Source organism: Callorhinchus milii, unplaced genomic scaffold (genome assembly GCF_018977255.1).
Source record: "Callorhinchus milii isolate IMCB2004 unplaced genomic scaffold, IMCB_Cmil_1.0 Scaffold5, whole genome shotgun sequence".
NCBI lineage: Eukaryota > Metazoa > Chordata > Chondrichthyes > Chimaeriformes > Callorhinchidae > Callorhinchus > Callorhinchus milii.
Genome location: NW_024704746.1, coordinates 48,509,393 through 48,531,027, shown reverse-complemented (window position 1 = coordinate 48,531,027; position 21,635 = coordinate 48,509,393). Strand labels below are relative to the sequence as shown.

The window sequence follows — 21,635 nt, the reverse complement described above, 5'->3', positions numbered from 1 at the left end:
CCTGAGGGAGGGAGGTAACCAACCACACATATAGTCTCAAAGAAAAAAAATCGGAAATAAGTCTCCTGTCTGGAATCAAAACAGAATTAAAGAATATTCAGCTGACCGTACAACTAACCTGATCGCTCTCATTCCATAGCTGACTCGTCCATCATCCAGTTACACATGTACCATCATGATTTGTAGTGTATTTGTTACCTGTGATTATTATTAGCAATTCAAATTTGATTCTTAGCTATTCAAACCAGCGTACTGCTGTTTATACAGATGTTTTCCGCTAATTGTTTGTATTTGCTGACACAGACAATGGCGTAGAAAGTTAATACTCATATCATTTATATATAGGTTGAAGGTTTGGAATCTGCTAACAAATTGAAACCCAACTTCTGCTCATCACATTGCAGTGCATGGAAATCTAAGACTCCTCTGGAAGAATAGGTAAGTGCTACAACAACACTAATTTGCATTTATATAGTGCCCTTCACATAGTGTAACATCTCGGAGCATAAACGAAGACGTGGTTAAACTCCGAACGATTGAGGAGAGAGGAAATGGAAGGTGGAAGCGCGGTTAGAAGAGGTAGCTTTTTAGACGAGATTTAAAGACCGATAAAGGAGGGGTGAGATAGAAGGGAGAGAGATGGAGGATAAGTGCTGTATTATCCCTTGACATACGCCGTTTGGGAGAAGCCTTCCATGGGTGGAAAAGGATGGTGGAGGGCGTGATGGAGGGGAGAGGGATGCGAGAGGAGAGGGATATGAGGAAATGGTCTGAGATGACCTTGTCCATGATGGACAGACCGAAAATATCTAAGCCATGGGTAATAACAAAGTCTAGGGGGGGACATGGTTGTAGGTCGGGGAGTTTATATGAAGGGTGAGAATTAGGGTGGAGACGAGTGCAGTGAAGTCGGAGGAAGTTGGGCAGGATGAGATGAAGATTAAAGTCGCCCATGATGAGCAGGCGTTCAGTGCAGAAGGACAGGGATGAGAGGATAGAGATGTCCGTGAGAAAGGAACCAGGAGGTTTGGGGGTTACACAAGGAGGATTTTGAAGGAGAGAGAGAGGAGGGATGGTGGAGGGTGGGGTACTCGAGAGAGGGGAAACAGCCAGAGGAATAGAGAGAGAGGTTATGGGAGATGAGAGCCACCCCACTGCCGCGATGGGGTGTGGTGGAATGTGTAGCCAGGGAGGTGAGGGGGGGAGGCTTTGATAAGGGGGACAGGTTCGCCGAGGGACAACCAGGTTTCTGTGAGATTAAAGTTTGTCAAAATGCTCATCCAGGGTGAGGTCGTGGATGATGGGGGCTTTGTTTGAGAGGGAGCGAACGTCTTGGAGGGCGATGCGGGTGGGGGCTCTGATGGAATTGGATGCAGGGGGAGGGGTTGGGGGGAGTGGTTCCAGGTTGTGAGGGGAGAGTGACCGTGAAGGTTGAGGGGGGAGGAGAGTTATGACGAGTGTGGATGTGGATGAAGGGTTTGCCGTATGGATGGAGAGGTTCAACCAATGACATGTGCCACGATGAGCACGACAGAAAAACAGATTTTTTTTTGCACCTCTCAATCCTGTGTATGTACTGGAATAACTTATGATGTACATGAAAGCAGTAAGGTGCCAGCGCACGGTGGAGAGGCTTAATACAAATACTCACTTTAAATATGTCGGGAATTTTAATCATTGTAAAACTGATGGTTCCTTTTACTACTGATCACCAACGCTTCCTTTGTCTACAAAAAACAAACACATGGAAAGCAAATCAATCCCGTTTGGAATTTAATACACACAAAATGTCAAAGCGACGTGGTAGTACGTGACAGGGCAGTCCATTGGTTTTGACCGTATTGAGAAAAATCCATTCTCCTGTTCATTAAGCGGTGCAGTTGCACAAAAAGCTGCGTAACTGGCAAATCCCGATGTGTCATAGATCACCTTTGTAGTGCCACTTGGTTTCCCATCTCTGTTTTAACTTCCATGAAGTCAGCATTCGCTTGTTGATCATCTTACAGTGAGTGTATTGTTGCAGTGTTCCGAATGAAAATTTTTACCTGTTGCTTTCCAGAGGCACGTTATCAGAGTATACAGCTACTTTGCCTCTGGACTGCTCCATGTGCCCTCCCCGCCCCACCATTGGCAGTTGGGCCTTCAACAACAACAACAACTTGCATCTATAGAGCGCCCCTCACGCAGGGTAGCGTCCCAGAGGGCTTCATTCTTACTGCCCCCACTCTTTGGAGCACCAACCCACAGTCCCTTCGCCTTGCCCCCTCCCTTGCCTCCTTCAATATACCCGTCTCAAGACCTTGCTCTTCAACTGTACCTTGGATCATCTGCCCTACCCCCACCATCTCTTCCCTCCATCCCTCATGATACCAATACCCTGCTTGGGTGTACATCTTTGACTGTCCAGTGGTTAGGAACGTCCCCTCGAAGTGAAAGGCGTTCTACAAATATAATTTGTTGTTGTTGCTCAACGATTTTGTTGTTTGAGCAGCATTTTCCAATAATATCATCTTGTCTTACATCTGCTGTGTCTCCTGCCACTGTTGTTGTAGATCAGATATATATATTGCAGTTGTTTCTTTCAACATTGTACTGCAACTGTTACTGCAGCTGCTATCTGGGCCATTGGCATTATTCCAGTGTACTGCAAGTAATTTGTCTTGTTTTTTTAAAAAAAAGAAAGCTGCTGAATATGATTTGTACTGGAAACTATTTCCACATGAGCAGATTTGCTTCATGTTTTCATATAAGGGTTGGGTGGGGACAGAGCCGTTCATGTGACACAGGCGACTTCAAAAGCGTCACAAGGACAGTGTTTTGTAGGTTAGCTTGGGGATCGTGATTTTGTTTGCAATGTATTGGAAACTGAGTCAGGTTTAAGGATTCTAAGTGTATGTGTGCATGTAGGGAAATAGGATTGTGAAAAGCCTGAACAACAAATGAACTGGAGTTTTACACATTGTCATGGCCTGAGGTCAAACAGCACATTCAGTAAGTGAACAGTGAACATTCGGTAAGTGGTAATTCATACAGTTATTCTTTTGCAGTCTGAAAAAATTAACAAGTTAATAACCCCACTTTCCTGTTGTGTGCCTTCAGCTCTTGAGGGCTAAGGGTTGGGGGTCAGGACATAGAATAACAGATATTTCAGTCCATTCAGCCCATCTGTCCTTCAGGTGAGACATCAAGCCGAGTTCCCATCTGCCTGTTCAGATGGATGTTAAAGATCACATGGTATAGTACAAAAAGAGAAGAGAGTTTCTCTCTCCCCATGTCCTGGTCAGTAATCCCCCAAATAAAATTGGTCATTCACTCCGTGGCTGTTTGTGGGGCATTGCTGTCAAGACATAATGTAGCAGAGCTGTGAAAATATACCAGCAGCATTGACTGTTGTAATTTGAGAAGCTTGTGTAATATTGATAGATAATATATAATTTGGCCAATCCCCCAACAACCTCTCCACTGTCAGATAATTTAGGGGAGCTTGTTATTGTGTAGCCCGGACTCTGTTTTAGTTCAGTAACACCCCTGCTTCCTCAATTTTTAAATGCACCTGGTAATTGACTTGCTCTCGTCACGCAAGGGGAGCCACAGGGTGAGTGGGGATGGATCAGCACGTGCCTTGTGCCTTGTGACTCAGGTTCTTGAAGAGCTGAGGCATCAGTCCTAACTTTTGACGTTGAGGGTGAAGGTTTTTGCAGGCTGGAAACAAATGAGAGCTAAAGTAAACTCCGTGCTCATCAAGATCTTCATCTTTAACATCCAGAAAGTGAATGACATGCACGCTATCTACTGTGTGCCTAAGAATTCTCCTCGGCACAAATGAATTCACTGTTGATAAGCCATGAATAAGATCCGCTGCACAACACTTTTCTGTAACTGCGGTGGATCAGGTTGGTAGAAGAGATCGACTGTGGACATTTTATTATGGTATTCGGTAAGGCGGAGATGCAGCAATAGGAGAGAAAAATCTGCCTCCCGTTATCTGTCTGCTGTCTTGCGTTGATGCTCTGCCGTACCATTTGCAGTGGGATTTCATTGAGATGGTGGTGTGTCCAAGTGAGTTATTGCCAGCAATGAGGATGGCTAATCAGTGGCATTTTAAAATGTAGAGTGCATAATTTAATTTTTCCTTTAGCCATACAGTGTCAGTGGGAATTGTAAAATGTTTACCGCATAGATACAGGCTGTTCAGTCCCTTGTGCAGGTTGCTTGCTCCCCACTGGAGCTGTCTGCTTCAATTCCAATTTCGCTGGCCTTTCTTAACACATAATTCTCGCTATCCTCAAGTATGTATTCATATCTCTTTTAAATGTATGGGCATGTACGTTGGAACAATAAAGATTGACCTTGCCTCTCAGAATGTGGTGCACTCACAAAAGTCATGCCGGTTGAATCTTGAATCCATTGTAAATTTAATACCACTTTGGTCACATGCATGATTTTAGTTAACTCATTCATTGTGTTCCTCTCCTGCGATCCTGGAGATACTGGCTTGTGCTGCCAAACAGTTCAGTATTTTCCGTGCCTTGTCCAAAAAGTCATGTACTGACCAGGGTGCTCGCTTCATGTCCAATTCCAAGTCCTGGATGTTTTGATGTAACCAAGCCCCTCTGGTTGTTCAGCTGTCTCCAACTGTTAATCTAGCTTAGTCTCGCACCTTAGGACATCCCCCTGATGTGAAAGGCGCTAAAAAAATGTAATCTTGTTGTTTTAGCTATGATTCTACAGGATCAGAAGCACTCCACATCAATGCGACAAGTGCTCTGCTCGTTGCTTTCAAGAATTTTATTTGCTTTAAACTAAAACAGATTTTGTCAGTGCACACATATGTGATAATGGCGATAGTCAGCTGCAGGCAGAAATCATCACTGAATCTTTGCCAGTAGCTGGATGTGAACTCCAATCAGTTAATCAAATATCAACTCCTATTTTTTTAAATTCATGATGCTTTTTTTTAATAACTCCTGTTTTCAGTCCATTTCTCTAAAACCTTAGCAGGAAACGTTCGGCAGCCCGGAGATAAAAATGTCTTGTTGCACTTGTGCCAAGCTTGTGACTGACAGGAATCATGAGTTGACCTTGAGGAAATCTGTTTTGCTGCACGCACATCGTCACTGAGTATTGGGTTTCAACTGGGAATACAAAGGCTGGAAACCTGCAAAGGGGTTGTTAGCACATTACAGTAAAAAGATTGAAATGATTCTCCAAGTGTACTGCAATCTGTTTTTTGGTAAGCAGGTTATATTTATAGATGATTGAAATAAATGGCATGAAAATGAAAAATACTCCCATACTAGAAGCCATGAGTCCCATTGGGTAAAATCAAGATTCAGATATCTGGCTTAATTCTCAGTGTTTACCTACAGCATCCCTACAGACACACAGTCACTGGCACTTGCTGTAAATCCGGGCAGCGCTTTGAGACATCCTCCTGATGTGAAAGGCGCCATAACAAAAGTAAAAATTATTATTGATACTATTAATTGCAGTACCAAATACCGATACACAAATATAATTGTGTGTTACTGTGAGTCGATTTCAGTGGTTTATGTTTAGGTATCAGAACCTTCTGGTTCAGAGAAGAAATGTACATTCAATCGACATAGTTGAGATCACTGTAGGTGAGCTTTAGTATTCCCAACTGTTGAGGTGTCTCACTGTCTCTAGAAATAGCGACGCTGGAGTCCTGTAGCTCAGTGGTTAGAGCACTCGCTTTGCAAGTGAGAGACCTGAGTTCAGTTCCAGGCAGAGCGAAACCTTGGCCAAGTTTCCTTACTCCACACGCCTAATAATAATCCCTCCAAAAAAACAAAACAATAATAAAATTGTCATTTTCAATCCATGACTGTTTGTGGGACATTGCTGTGCGCAATTGGCTGCCGCGTTCGCCCACAAATATACAGTCAACTCACTTTACAGTATATTCTGTGAAGCGCTTTGGGACGTCTAGAAGACGTGAAAAGCGCTATATCAAATGGAAGGATTATTATTATTATTTGTATCTCACAGAATTATATTCTAAGTCGGGCTGAGTGTCAGCGCTGTAAGTCACGTGCGGAAATCTAGCCTCTTCCAACAACAGCAACAACTTGCACTTATGTAGCACCCTCCATGCAGGGTAGCGTCTCATAGTGTTTAACAATGCCGGAGCCTCCAAGACAGGGGAGGTGACCGTAAGCACAGTCCAAAAGGAAGTTTTTAAGGCGGGACTTGAAAAGAGGGAGAGATGGGGCAAGGCAGAGGGATTGAGGGACAGTATTCCAAAGTTTTGTGGCGTCGTGGCTGAAAGTGTGGCCTCCAGTGGTGGTGCGAGGGATAAGCTGGAGGCCGGTGCCAGTTGAGCAGAGGTGTCAGGTGGTGGATTGGGGAATGAGGAGGTTGAAGAGATAGGGAGGTGCCAGGGAGTGAAGCGATTTCTTATTGCTCAATGCTTAAATTGTGTAAGCAGCATCAGTCCAGCCTCCTTAAGTCATCATCAGTTGCACCTACTGCTAGCAGCATTTCCTCATCATTAGCAGAGTGAGAAGAAAGGGGGTTCCGTTTCTCCCAGAGTTATTTCCACCTGGCACACAGCAAAGTCTAAACGACAGTAAATATTATAAAGCTGATAAGTTGCTATAAAAATGCGAGTTCTTCGTCTAAATTGTTTTGTTTTAAGAAGATCTCTTGAACTCCATTCAGACTACTTTGGTGAAATATTAGTAGAGGACTGCAGAAATAACAGCAGTGTGCATTTCTATAGCGCCCTTTGTGCAGGGTGGCACCAGGGTGGGGGTGGGAGGTGTCCATAGGTGTTGTCGAAGAGGTAGGTCTTGAGGTGCAATTTAAAGATAAAGAGGGCACAAGAAGGAGAGGAAGCGGGGAGGGTGGTGCAGAGAAGTGAGTGGGAATAGGAGTAGTGAGTGGAAGTAGTGAAATTTTGTTTACTTTGTGTTTCACTCTTATGCATGAAACCTCATTATTGCTAAAGTGGCAATATCACTTTTGATAGTATTGTATTAATGAAACAAAATAAATAGTTAAGATCAACCATCTTAATCTGTTCATCAAATGTCACGCTGAGTTCTATATCCTCCTGTACGTATGGCTTCTGGAAAATTACCTTTTCTCTCAGTGGAAAGTTGCCTTTTGTTCCCTCCAGATTTAATGAGCCTGATTGCCTGATGGACCTATAAAAAGAAATTGGCTGTATTTTCCACCTTTTTAATGCACCTCAAATACTCAAAGCGTTCTTTAGTTGGTAATTCTGTGCCTTGTCAACTTCGCTCTCAGATTACAATAATAATAATCATTGTATTTGATATTGTGCCTTATCATGTCGTTGAGACGTTTCAAAGCACTTTACAGAATATATTGTAAAGCGGATTGACTGTATTTTGTGTACGATACGCGGCAGCCAATTGCACACAGCAGTGTCCCACAAACAGTCGTGGATTGAGTGACAAAATTTTTTTTTGAGGGATTATTATCCCCAGAAAGAGATACTCCAATTGACTAACAATCGGGTTACTACATACTGCTAGGTAAACAGAGGAGTGTGGAGTACGGAAATTTGCCTAAGGTTTCCCTCACCCGGGAATCGAACTTGCGAGGCACTTGCGAGGCGAATGCGCAAGCCACTATGCTATGGGAGTCCGTTGTCAGCAACAAATGATATCAGGTCTGGTTCCAACTAACAGGATTTGGACAAGCAGTTACTGGAAGTAGGGATTCTTCCCACTTGACACCTGCTAATCCTGCAAGTTAAAGCCTAACAAATAGGGTAGTCCTTGCTGCACAAGCAGCAGAGAGCTTGCACGACGGTGCTCTCAACGTTTAGATATGTGGTTTCTAATTGATTCAACTCCAGCATTACGGCAAAGCACTTTCTGGGGACCTCAAGCGTTGGTTCTCGCCAACCTGTCCCCAATATTCTTTAGAATTAGATGAGCAGGGTTTGTCCATCCAGGGAGGAAGTGTGTATTCTATTCCAGGCACAAGAACATTTCCACGTGTAGTTGGCATGTAGGTGGTTTGTTTTAAATGCTCTTAAGTATGTTGATGAGTTTCCCCAGGTGTTAGACATGTGTCTGATTATCCCCCCCCCCCACACACAAAAAAAGCTTACAGATCTGTTTTTTTGTTTGTATGGAGAATTAAACAATCAATGCTGAAGAATCAAAAATCTATGGTCTGGAGGCCCTTTTTTGTATCAATGAGAACAATTAAGTTACTGCCGAAGAAATCTGGTGTAGAAAGTAGAGTGGTGATGGTTACGTGTGGCAAACTTGAAGAGAGAAGTTCCGCTGTAGTCCATACTTTTTCCTGTCAAGGATTTGTACTTCACAGTTAGCTCGAATCCTACAACAGACTCTTAGTGTCTAAGACCACATCACTCCCACCCTCGCTCGCCTACACTGGCTCCCCATCCCCCAGAGGATCGAATTCAAGATCCTCATCCTCACCTACAAGGCTATTCACAGCCTTGCTCCCTCCTACCTCTCCGACCTACTATCCCCCTACTTACTTACCCGTACCCTCCGTTCCTCTGGCTCCGGTCTGCTCCACATGCCCCGCCCCAACCGCCCTACCATCGGTGGCCGGGCCTTCAGCCTCTCAGCCCCTAGGCTCTGGAACTCCATCCCCCAGTGCCTTTGCCTCGCTTCCTCCCTTCCCCCTTCAAGGTCGGTCTCAAGACCTTTCTCTTCGACCGTGCCTTCAGCTCCCCTCTCGACTCTCTACCACCTCCTCGCTCCCTCCCTTCCCTCCCCTCACCCTGAGCTTTTCCCCCCCCTTCCCTCCCCTCACCCTGACCTTTTCCCCCCTGCTCGGGTCCCGACCCAACTGTCCAGCGCCTTGGGACGTCCTCCCGACGTGAAAGGCGCTCTATAAATGAAATCTTGTTGTTGTTCCTTCCCCCTTCCCCCTCACGGAGGCCACGCCACCCGGCTACACCTCCCACCACATCCCCCGCCCCAACCGCCGTGGCGGTGGTGTTGCCCTTATCTCAAGGACACCACTTGCCCTATCCCCTACTCCACTGGCTCTTTCCCCTCCTTTGAGCACCTCACCCTCTCCCACCCCTCATTCCTCTCCCTTAAAATCCTCCTCCTCTACCGGCCCCCTAAAACCTCTCCCACCTTCATCTCTGACATTTCAACACTCCTCACATCTCTTTGCCTCTGCTCTGATCGCCTCATCATCCTGGGCGACTTTAACCTACACTTCACCCCCTCCTGCTCCATCTCCACAGACTTCTCTTCCCTGCTCTCCTCACTCAACCTCTCCTTACACATAAACTCCCCCACTCACAGTCACGGCCACCCACTCGATTTGGTGATCACCCGGGGCCTCAGTGTCTCGGATGTCACTATTACCGACAAGGCCATCTCTGACCACTACTTCATCTCCTTCACCACCTCCACCCCCTCCCCACCTCCACCAGACCCACCACCATCTTCTACCGCCCTTGGAAGAAGTTACCCCCACAATCCCTAACCGATGCCTTGGAGTCCTCTGAACTCCTCTCCCTCTGGCCTTCAACCCTCACCGACCCCTCTTCTCCTCTCTCCCTCCTCCACAATACCCTCTCCTCCACACTCGATACTCTTGCCCCCATCACTTCCCGCACTGTCTCCTACTCCCGCTCCTCCCCCTGGTACACCACCCACCTCCGCTCACTGAAAAGCCAGGTGCGGGCTGCTGAACGCACCTGTGTCAAATCTGGCCTAACGGTCCACCGACAAATCTGGCTGGACCTCCTCAAAATTTACCGCTCCACTCTAGCCTCGGCCAAGTCGTCCTTCTACTCCAGGATAATCCTGGAGGCGAAGAACAACCCCAGGCTACTGTTTTCCACCACAACCCGACTCCTCCGTCCCCCCGCCACCCCGCGCAGGTCATCTCCTCCAACCTTCACTGCGAGGAGATGCTGGATTTCCTTGAATCCAAGATCAAGGGAATCCGCTCCGCGGTCACTTCCCCTCCAACTTCCACCAACCCCCCCACCCCTCCCTCCCACACTCCGACTCCTACCCATCCTCCCCTACTCACTTTCGTACCCGTTTCCCCACCCTCTGTCACTGAACTCATCCTATCCCTAAAACCAACCACCTGCTCCCTTGACCCCATCCCCACTCCACTCCTTATCTCCCAGCTCCACTTTCTTGCCCCACATATCACTGACATCATCAACCTGTCCCTCTCCTCTGGCTCTGTCCCCATTCCATTAAAAACTGCCACCATCACGCCCACCCTGAAAAAACCCTCCCTTGATGCGTCGCAGCTATCAAGCTACCGGCCCATCTCCAACCTCCCCTTTCTCTCCAAGGTCTTGGAAAGAGTTGTCGCCTCCCAACTGCGCTCTTTCCTTTCCACCCATTCTCTTTTCGAACCCCTTCAGTCAGGTTTCCGTGCTGCCCATAGCACAGAAACTGCCCTGGTCAAGGTCACCAATGATATCCTGACCATCTGTGACCAGGGCTCCCTCTGCCTCCTCGTCCTCCTCGACCTATCGGCAGCATTCGATACGGTCGACCACGCTATCCTACTCCACCGCTTGTCCTCCCACCTCAACCTTCAAGGCACTGTCCTTGAATGGTTTAGGTCGTACCTTTCTCACCGTCTTCACTTTGTCTCGACGAATGGCTTCTCCTCCACCCCCCGTACTGTCTCATGTGGTGTCCCTCAGGGCTCTGTCCTCGGTCCCCTCCTCTTCACCCTCTATATGCTCCCCCTTGGTGACATCATCCGCAGACATGGGGTTAACTTCCACATGTATGCGGATGACACCCAACTCTACCTTTCCTCCTCTACTCTCAACTCCACGACCACCGATGTCCTGACAGCTGCCTGTCCGACATCGAGTCCTGGACGAGAGACAACTTTCTTCAGCTCAACGTGCGAAAAACCGAGGCCCTCCTGATTGGCTCACGTCAGCGCCTCCGCACCTCAGGCGCTGACACCATCAGCATCCAAGGCTGCACTCTCCACCTCTCAAAGCCAGTCAGGAACCTCGGCGTTTTGTTCGACCCTGAGCTGTCCTTTCTCCCTCACATCCGCACCACAACTGGCACCGCCTTCCATCACCTCCGGAACATCGCCAGACTACGGCATTACCTCACCCCTCACGCTGCTGAAACCCTGGTTCACGCCTTTGTCACCTCAAGGCTGGACTATGGGAACTCTCTCCTCGCCGGCCTTCCCGCCACCTCCCTCCACAAGCTGCAGGTCATTCAGAACTCTGCAGCTCGTGTACTGTCCCGCACCAGGCTTCGGGACCACATCACTCCCACCCTCGCTCGCCTCCACTGGCTCCCCATCCCCCAGAGGATTGATTTCAAGATCCTCATCCTCACCTACAAGGCCATTCACGGCCTTGCTCCCTCCTACCTCTCCAACCTACTATCCCCCTACCTACCTGCCCGTACCCTCCGTTCCTCCGGCTCCGGTCTGCTCCACGTCCCCCGCCCCAATCGCCCTACCATTGGTGGTCGGGCCTTCAGCCTCTCAGCCCCGAGGCTCTGGAACTCTATCCCCCAGTGCCTTCGCCGCCTCCTCCCTCTCCTCCTTCAAGGCCGGTCTCAAAACCTTTCTCTTTGACCGAGCCTTCAGCTCCCCTCTCGACTCTCTTCCCCCTTCTCGCTCCCTCCCATCCCTCCCCTCACCCTGACCATTTCCCCCCTCCTCGCTCCCTCCCCTCCCCTGACCATTTCCCCCCTGCTCGGGTCATGACCCAACTGTGCAGCGCCTTGGGACGTCCTCCTGACGTGAAAGGCGCTTTATAAATGGAATCTTGTTGTTGTTGTTGTTGTTGTCGTGGTTAAAAATCGTGTGCTGTTTCCTGAAGCTATGCAAGTTGACCTTGAAGTCTTGTGTAATCTTTCACAGTTTCCCAAAGCAAGTATCATCCATGATCAAATTCAGTTTTCTTCAGCTGCTCTACAAGTCATGTATTATTTTTTTTAATTCACTTTGGGATTGAAACTGTGGCCAGATAAGCCATACCCTCTCAACCACCAACCCTTATTTACGTCAATGTCCTAGAGTGCTGGCCTTGTGTTCGTGTTGTTTTCAGGACATGTAATACAAACGTAGTCTCAAGATAACCTTGTCTTGTAAGAATTTCAGAAATGGCTAAGACCATGATAGGAATTCAGAATAGGAGGATGAGGCTGTGTGTCCTAAACCTGCCTTTGACTTAACGAATGGGGGCCCTTTCTGACATTTCATTCCATATAATTTAGAGAAGATTGCTGTTCCTCCCATCAGATTTCTGGAAAAATTGGCATCCTTTAATTATTATTGTATTAACTAATATTTTTAGAATAGCGCCTTTCACGTCAGGAGAACATAAAGCACGTCACATGATGTACAATGACTATGTGTTTTGGGGCGAACTCGGTAGCCAATTTGGGCACAGTAATGTCTCAGAAACAGCCTTGGAGTGAGTGACCAATTTTATTTGGGGGATTGTTGACTGGGACTGCAATTATTCAGTGTTTATGGGCCATTTAATGTTTATTTTTCTCTGCCGTTTCAGCAGAAAATTTTGAAGAACTGCAGCTGCCATTTCTGGTGAACAGGAGACGGGCAAGAACGCTCTGGCCACAACCATGTCAGGCTCATATGAGGATTCAGTTGTGATTGAAGCGCCCAGTGACAGCTTCTGGGAGGTAGAGTTTAACTGTCTTCATTTCACTTGTAACCTTTTCTCCAAATTGAAAGGTTTGGGATCACCTGTCGTTGAGGCTAACATAATGTTAGATTAAGGTTTTTAGAAGATGGTGGACGGAGAAAGGAAAAAACACATTAAACACCAATGTTTTGTTGGAGGTAAAGGTTTGATTCAGAGATCAGTAAATATCTCTGGAATGCGAGGTTAGATGAGTGTCACAAGAAGAACTGGAAGGAAGTCCTGGAAAGGAGGAGGAGAAGGTAATTGTGATTCATGTAACATTCACACTTGCTGAACAAAAGAATTTAATGCACTTTCAGCTTTGCCAAATTGAAACTTCATCTCTGCTTTCTCCTTAATTGGATTGTATTGGATGGAGGGATGGGGGCTAAACAGTTCTGAAATGAGGCACCACATAAATTTGTTCCCTCACCAAAAAGATAATCCGTAGGGTTGGGAAAAGGTTGCCTTTTTTTTACCATTGTTGTTTGGCTCTGCATGAAATCTATGGCTAGTAGTATGGAAGGAGAGAATGATGGCCTACAGATAATTGTTTGGAGTTTTGAGAATCTGCCAAAAGGGCAAGTGAGCAACTTTCTGCCACTACTTGTTGCCTTTGGTGTTGTCAGTTTGAATGAATTACCTGTGACTGGATTAAACAGCTCGGAGGAAGCTAACGGTTAAACCTTCTTACAAACCACATGAGAGATTTGGATGAAGAAGGCTCTTTGGACCATTTGTTTTTATCCTTTCAGAATACCCAATCTACTCTCTTCCCATTACAGCATTAAGCTGTTCTTTAAATGAATGCAATGCCCTGGTCTCAAACAGCCTTGCCAGTGGTCCTGGGTTCGATTCCTGGGCAGGATCATGCACAAGTTTCCTTACTCCACACACCTCTATTTACTTAGCAGTAAGTTGGAAGCTGGTTGTTAGTCGATTGGTGGATTGCTTTCTGGGGATAATCAACCCTCACTCAATAATAATAATCCTTGCATTTGATATAGCGCTTTTCACGTCGGGAGGACGTCTCAAAGCGTTTCACAGAACACACTGTAAAGTGAATTGACTATATTTGTGGGCGAACGCGGCAGCCAATTGCGCACAGCAATGTCCCTCACATTGCAAAGCTCTCTCACTTGCAAAGCGAGTGCTCTAACCACTGAGCTACAGGACTCCACTCTGTTTGGAGGATGCTGCTGTGTGCAATTGACTGCTGCATTTCGCCCAAAACGTACAGTCAATCACTTTACAGTATGTTATGTGAAGCGCTTTGAGACATCTCATTAACGGGATAATGCCCTATATCAACAGTAAGGATTATTATTACCAACGTGCTGCTCTAGAAGGCAGTAGTGCAAGTTCCTGACCGGCAATAAATTGCCCCACTCGGCCAGAGTGAGGCATGAGGTTGTGGTGTGACAAGGTTCAGGAAGTGGTTTCCTGCTGCACTATTTTAAAGTTTTGGTCCACTGTGGGGTGCTTCAAAGCTGAGATCTTGTGAGTGAGTGTCACACACATCCAGTTTCCAGCAGGAGTCTCTCTTTGCGACTTACTATTACTAACGTAGCATTTTGACCCCATTAGGAAATTTTGAGCACTGCAACTCAGCAAGGTGCAGCTAATGAGTAACCTTTGTACGTTTCATCTAACCACAAAGTGCCTTGAAACATATGGAATTTAAAACAAATTGGGGGCTTTGGCTGATTGTGCTTTACCTTTGCGTGTATGTTTTCGTTTATTTTTACACAGCCAGCCTGGAGTGTTCCTTTCATGTTGAAATTTCAGGGTGTCTGAGAAAAAAACGAAGATCAAGTTGTCTCGTGCGTCGGATGTATTGGGATTTAGTGCGTGACCTCAGGCACCACATCTTCCCCTTTCAAATGGAGCTTGTTTGTTCTGCAGCAATTCTTGAGCATCTGGGCAAGGCTGGCCATTGCTGGCGTATTAAAGAACAGCTGCTTCACATCACTGAGTTAGGTAGTTGTGTTTCAGCACCAGGACTTGTGAATTGCTCTTGAGAACTCAGTGCTGGCCAGTCTTCCAGAGCTCGTGATATTATCCCGTATTAGTACAGGGTTGAGTTTTCACGGATCACCGAGCTTTACAAAAGCAGAGTGAAAACATTAGCAATCTACATTATTTTACTCAGACTACATTATTTTACTTCCCTCCCTCTCTTTTGGTTTATTTTCTTCATTCGTTGTGTGTTGTGATGCATACGCCAATTACTGCCCTAGCAACCTGTTTGCGGTGATTGTGTCATTGCAGTGTGGTGGAGATGGATAATCCAAGGAGATTGTCTCTGAATCAAATCTACCGAAGCAAAACTGCTGTGTGTAAATATTTTGCTTTATACAACATATCAAAGCCATATGTTGTGAATTCAGTGTTTCAGATTGAGGAGATCTTAAGACTCAACGATTTTTGTGTGGGCAGTGGGGTGGCTGCAATGTACACATTCCTGCTTTTCTCTCTTTCTATGTCTGACTCTGTCTCTGAGTCAGATGCCTGAGCTTTGCTGTAAGTTTCCACTCAGTTGTGTCTATTTCCTTATTTCTCCCACTCCACCCCAATTAACCTGCAGATTCCATATTCTTCACAAGCTCACTGTGTACGTTGTGTTAAAATCCAAACTCATTGCCCAGTCTACTACGCTAACTCAGCACTTCAACTCAGGACTTTAACACAGCACTTAAACTCAGCAACCTTTCCCAGCATTTCAAAACTACAATCCTTCCTTTCCTCTTACAATCTGGGAACCTGTAAACCATACGCTTAAGAATTACTCCCTAATGGGTCGGTGTCCAAAATGCTGGATATCACTGAGGCAGCAGAGGAAAGCCAGGAGTGTCTATATCCTAGTAAAAAGACAAAGACCCGAGGAAGGAGAAACAATATTGTACAACCTGCAGAATAATATCTTTTCAGAATATTTTCCTTGGCTTTGCTTGCTAAATTTATCTTACAACTTGTAGCATCTGGAAATAGTAGACCCGTAAAAAATGTTAAATTATTTCCTTATGTGTTTGGCAAGACTTCAGAGATGTTAAACTGGGTGGGGGTGCGGGGGGGGCAAGGACAGGCGCCTTCAACATTCTAAAGGTAGCAAGCAATTTTAAATACAGCAAGTAAAATGTCTATATTCTGTACTTCCCGAATCAGTAGTTGTGTCATTTGTGAAGTGAGGTGATCTATCTTTTCAAACTGGTGTTAAATTAACTGCAATGTGAATTCCTAAAAGTCTATGCATTGCTAACTGACTATTCAGTTATATCAAGTACCAAACTTGTATCCAGCCCGCCTTAAGACCCATCTTTTCCACTATGCCTTCAGTCGCTTTTCCCACCACCCTCCCCCAAGTTTGGGCTCCCAGTCAGCTGTGTGAAGCACTTTGAAACATCCTCCTAAAGCCAAAGGCGCTCTATAAATGTAAATTATTGTGATAGCTAGCCAATGTAATTTACAAATCCACATGTTTAAACGGCTGTAATTTATCTGAGCCTCTGTGACCTCTTAGATCTTTAACTTATCTTTAGGTGATGTGGGTCTTTTCCTGTGGACTGTTGGATAGGGGTGGGAAGGGGATAAATTGCTCATTTTATTCCAGTCATCTTGTTTTGCAATTCTCCGATAACCTACAAGGACATGGTTCTGCAAACTAAAGCAATAGTTAGGGAGGGGAAGGACTACACTGCCGCCACCAAGGCTGTTCTTTCCAGGCAAAATACTGCAGTTTTTATCTCTGCGTGAGTGACACGTAAAACAAACCTCAATCTGATTGCCACTGATAAAAACTGCAGGATTTTGCCTAGAGAGAACTGCCATGGTGGAAGTCTGGCCGGCTTTCCCCTCCCTAATCCAGGACGGTTAATGCAAATTGTCTCAGCCCAATTGAGATCAGATCAGTCTATATGACCTCATAGTTTTTGAGTAGTTGGTGCCTTTACCTGTTTACTGTTGGGGGAGGGGAGGAGGGGGTTCAAGACCCAGAGCTGTATCTTCAAGCTCATCACCTACAAGCCACCAAAATATCATTAAAGCAACTGGCTCGTTAAATGTTAATTCCTGTCCGTGGAACGCTGCCCATGCTCTCTAGTTCTGCTTGTTCTGAGCTTTTTTTCTCAGCTCCAGTCATTCCCATTGACCAAAAGATGAGGCTTAAATCCAGCCAGCTTCTTCAGTTGCTCTGTTGCCGATGAAAGAAATAGCACTTCACTTCCAACAGCACAAGTAGCATCATTGTTACTTTGTAAAATGATTTCACAGTCATCTGTAATATGCCGTCCACTACATAGCAAGATGGTCACTTAGCTTCAGTAACACTTTCAAATTCTACTTGCAATCTGCAACATAGCAGTAGATTGATCTCTCAAACAAACCAATCTCGGTTCAGTACCTAAAAAGCTCCAATACAACAACAATAAAATTACATTTATAGAGAGCCTTTCACGTCCCAAAGCGCTGAACAGTCAGGTGTGGGAGTCCGAGCATGGGGGAGGGGTGGTGTAGGGGTGAGGGAAGGCAGAGAGGTGGGAGTGAGACAAAGGCACGGTCGAAGAGAAGGGTCTTGAGACTGGCCTTGAAGGAGGCAAAGGAGGAAGCGAGGTGAAGGAACCATGGGATGGAGTTCCAAAGTGTGGGGGCAGAGAGGCTGAAAGCCCGGCCACCAATGGTAGGGCCGGTCGGGCGGGAGACACGGAGCAGCCCGGAGTCCGACGAACGGAGGGAGCGGGCGGGTTGGTAGGGAGTCAGGAGGTCAGAGCGGTAGGAGGGGGCAAGGCCATGGATGGCTTTAAAGTGAGGCCACAATTTTTCTGCAGAATCCGCTACAAACGACCTGGTCCGCTACACACCTGTACAAACACAGTAACCTCGAGGCTTCTGCGTGCTGCTGCCAGCTGTGAAGCGTTGTGGGATGCTACCCAGCGCTATATAAATGCAAGTTGTTTGTTGTTGTCTTCTCGTCGTGACTACTGTGGGCGGAGAGGCTCTGGATGAGAAGGAAATGGGCTTCCCTCACCCCAAGACCCCGGTGTTGCAGAATGTCTGTGTGTATCTCCCTCTGTCTGTTTATGTGTGTGTGTGTTTCTCTAGGTGTCAGTGAGTGTGTGTGTGTGTGGTCTCTCTCTCTCTGTGTCGTAACTGTGTGTATGTCCCTGTGTCTGCGAGTGTGTGCCTCTGTGTCTGTGCACAAGAGGCAAGAGGTGGTGACTTCCTGGAGCCTCTCAGTCAGGACTAATTCAGTGCATTATTTGTGAATACAAAAGAGCGTAAAACGTGTGACCACAGACATGAATGCCATCTGACAGACATGAGAACCATCTGACAAACATGAGTGCCATCTGACAGACATGAGAACCATTTGACAGGCACGAGTGCCCTCTGACAGACATGAGTGCCATCTGACAGACATGAGAACCATCTGACAGACATGAGATCCATCTGACAGACATGAGTGCCATCTGACAGGCATGAGTGCCATCTGACAGACATGAGTGCCATCTGACAGGCATGAGTGCCATCTGACAGACATGAGAACCATTTGACAGACATGAGAACCATTTGACAGACATGAGAGCCATCTGACAAACACAAGTACCATCTGACAGACATCAGTGCCATCTGACAGACACGAGAGCCATCTGACAGATATGAGTGCGATCTGACAGACATGAGAACCATCTGACAGACATGAGAACCATCTGACAAACATGAGTGCCATCTGACAGACATGAGAACCATTTGACAGGCACGAGTGCCCTCTGACAGACATGAGTGCCATCTGACAGACATGAGTGCCATCTGACAGACATGAGAACCATCTGACAGACATGAGATCCATCTGACAGACATGAGTGCCATCTGACAGGCATGAGTGCCACCTGACAAACATGAGAACCATCTGACAGACATGAGAACCATCTGACAGACATGAGAGCCATCTGACAAACACAAGTACCATCTGACAGACATCAGTGCCATCTGACAGACACGAGAGCCATCTGACAGACATGAGCGCCATCTGACAGATATGAGCGCCATCTGACAGACATGAGAACCATCTGACAGACACGAGTGCCATCTGACAGACATGAGTGCCATCTGACAGACATGAGTGCCATCTGACAGACATGAGAACCATCTGACAGACATGAGTGCCATCTGACAGACATGAGAGCCACCTGACAAACATGAGTGCCATCTGACAGACATGAGAACCATTTGACAGGCATCAGTGCCATCTGACAGACATGAGAACCATCTGACAGACATGAGTGCCATCCGACAGGCATGAGTGCCATCTGACAGACGTGAGTGCCATCTGTGGACAGGAATCCAAGTCCATAACTCAGTGTTTTGTATTCGTTCACTTGTTTCTGAATGCAATGCACCATTGCTCAGCACTGAATCTACGTAATTAACCATTTATTTTCACAGCAGTTGATTGTTTTTAGGTCCAATGAAAAGGCACTGATCCTAGACTGACGATCTCCACCGATTTCTTTTTTCTTCTATCCTGACGGTGTAGGTTGGAAACTATAAGCGTTCAGTGAAACGGGTTGATGATGGTCACAGACTGTGCAGTGACCTAATGAACTGTATCCATGAGCGTGCTCGGATAGAGAAAACATACTCTCAGCAGCTGACGGAATGGGCCAAGAGGTGGAAGCAGCTCATCGAGAAAGGTAAGGTTGCATTTGTTTGCTTTGCAATTACGTCAGTGAGAAACCCTGAAAAGGATTCACTTCTCAGTTTATTCCATTCTTACAGAGGGCAGAAGGACAATGATGTTGACGATATAGTGACTGTTCTGGTTGCCCTTCAACTCCCTCAAAGCAATGTAAATGGTCTGTGAAGGGAATTTGGGGCTGAGATTGTTTCAATACTGTTTTTTGTTTTCATAACTTTCATAAGACGTTACACAGTGAGATTTAACGGTGGAGGCATTTCAACACTTGTAAGGATACATGTCAGTTTTAAGCTGCTGTTCAGTTGCCCCTGTTTTATGTGGACAAGACCATTCAGCAATTGCTTTGCTGAAATATATTGAGAATATTACCAAATGGATCGATTTGCCGGATTGAATACCAATGTGGGAACTTTTTATAGTGTCCGTACTTTGTATTTTCATTGAGGGTTTTTATGTATATATCTAGAAGCATTCTCAAATTTGATTGACCGAAATGTCACAACTAGTATTTTCTGTATCTGTATTTTATATCCTACCTGCCTGATCCCACACCACTATTTGAAAAGAGAGGGAGTTTTTCTCGTGTCCTAGCTAAAAATCTCCCAAATAAAATCGGTCACTCCCACCATGGCTGTTGGTGGGCATTGCTCTGCACAACTTTGCTGCTGCCTTCACCCACAAAATACAGTTGCTGCATTTTACAATAATTCCAGTGAAGTGCTTTGAGACATCTTCCTGATGTGAAAGACACTATATCAAGTGTAAGGATGATGATGATTATGATTATGAGTAGGCAGCCTGGGTATTTGGAAGGATTGTTTAGAAGTCCCAATTCTGAATCCTTGATTAGAATATAAGGCGTGAAGTGAAAAGAGACCGATCAGGACATCAAACCCTCTCTTTCTACTGACTCTGTACAATCTACCCAATCCTGGACTCCATCCCTGCATGTCAATCAATATAAATACTCCCCAATCCTCAAAGGAGATCGAGAAAAGTTCAACAGTATCCCTGTTGTCCTCAAGCCTCGCGTTCCAAATCTCCTGCTGAGCCAATCACTGCTGGCCATTTCCGACCTACTTTATATGAACTGTGGGTAAGGCTGTTGGCCTTGTTCTGCATGCCTTGACAGAGCTACATTGTGAGAACTTGAATTGGTATCCATGGAGTTCATTAACCCCCTTAATACTTCAACTTTTTTTGCTTCAAACTCTGTCAGTTTCAGAGAGAGGAAGGGGGAGGGGGATGTCTGGGACTCTCCCCAACCTCCACCAAGGCTTGATCCCTTCCAAATGCTGAAGCCGTTGGCTGCTCTCGGACTGGGAAAGTTGTGGGGTCCATGCTGAGGATTCCTTGTTGATCAAACAGCTGTATTCTCCAGCCCAGTAACATGGGTTCCAGCCTTGAGACTTCAATTTACAGTATATTCTGTGAAGCACTTTGAGACGTCTCGAAGACATGATAAGGCGCTATATCAAATACAAGGATTATTATTATGATTGAAACTCCAATAGTAAGGTGACAAAATGCATATCTTTTCAAAGCTGGAAAAAATGAATCTGTGAACAAAAGACATATCATTGTGAAAAACTATTCTTCTATTGCTCTCCTTGTGTGGACTCCACCATAGATTTCTCTGCAAATTTAGCACCCTTTCTGTTTATTCCATATCTGCTGCCGTAGAGTTTTCATGAAATGATAGTCTTGGATTGAATGAGATATGCAAATTAAATGCGCTCAATGGCGCATTATAAGAGTCGCCTGGGATAAGCTGTGTGTAATTCATATAAGTGGTTGAACATTGGCCCACAAAACACACTTGACAGCATATCCTGTGAAGCACTTCCAGACGTTTGCTGACATGAATGACTGTAACAAATGTAAGGATAATTATTATTACCAACGTATGTGCTTTGTGGTCTCCACAGGACCACAGTATGGAACCGTGGAAAAGGCCTGGATATCTGTAATGACTGAGGCCGAAAAGGTCAGTGAGCTGCATCTGGAGGTGAAGGGAGCTTTGATGGGCGAGGATTTTGAGAAAGTCAAGAACTGGCAGAAGGAGGCGTACCACAAACAAATGATGGCAGGGTTCAAAGAAACCAAGGAGGCAGATGATGGATTCCGTAAGGCACAGAAACCTTGGGCTAAAAAACTAAAGGAGGTATGGACGAGTGACTTGTGACATTTCCTTGTAAAATTAGATCATTCTTTTCTGCTGCGCTCATTCTTTCTGAACAAAAGGTTTCAAACCCGAAGTGAATTTGTTCTGCCCCATCTACA

The 21,635-nt window shown here is 45.9% G+C and overlaps 1 protein-coding gene across 6 annotated transcripts in view; it reads left to right on the top strand.

Annotated features, from left to right (window-relative positions):
- The window catches only part of LOC103181828 (protein kinase C and casein kinase substrate in neurons protein 2), a 103,123-nt gene that overhangs the window by 66,187 nt on the left and 15,301 nt on the right, over positions 1–21,635 (top strand). For 5 of the 6 annotated variants that reach the window (XM_042335811.1, XM_042335815.1, XM_042335813.1 and 2 more), the window contains exons 2-5: positions 346–438; positions 12,524–12,656; positions 19,191–19,347; positions 21,281–21,516. In XM_042335811.1, coding sequence (XP_042191745.1) covers positions 12,597–12,656; positions 19,191–19,347; positions 21,281–21,516 — 453 coding nt within the window. In that variant the 5' untranslated portion in view covers positions 346–438; positions 12,524–12,596. The remainder of the gene's footprint in view (positions 1–345; positions 439–12,523; positions 12,657–19,190; positions 19,348–21,280; positions 21,517–21,635) is intronic. The other variant, XM_042335812.1, reaches the window with a different exon arrangement.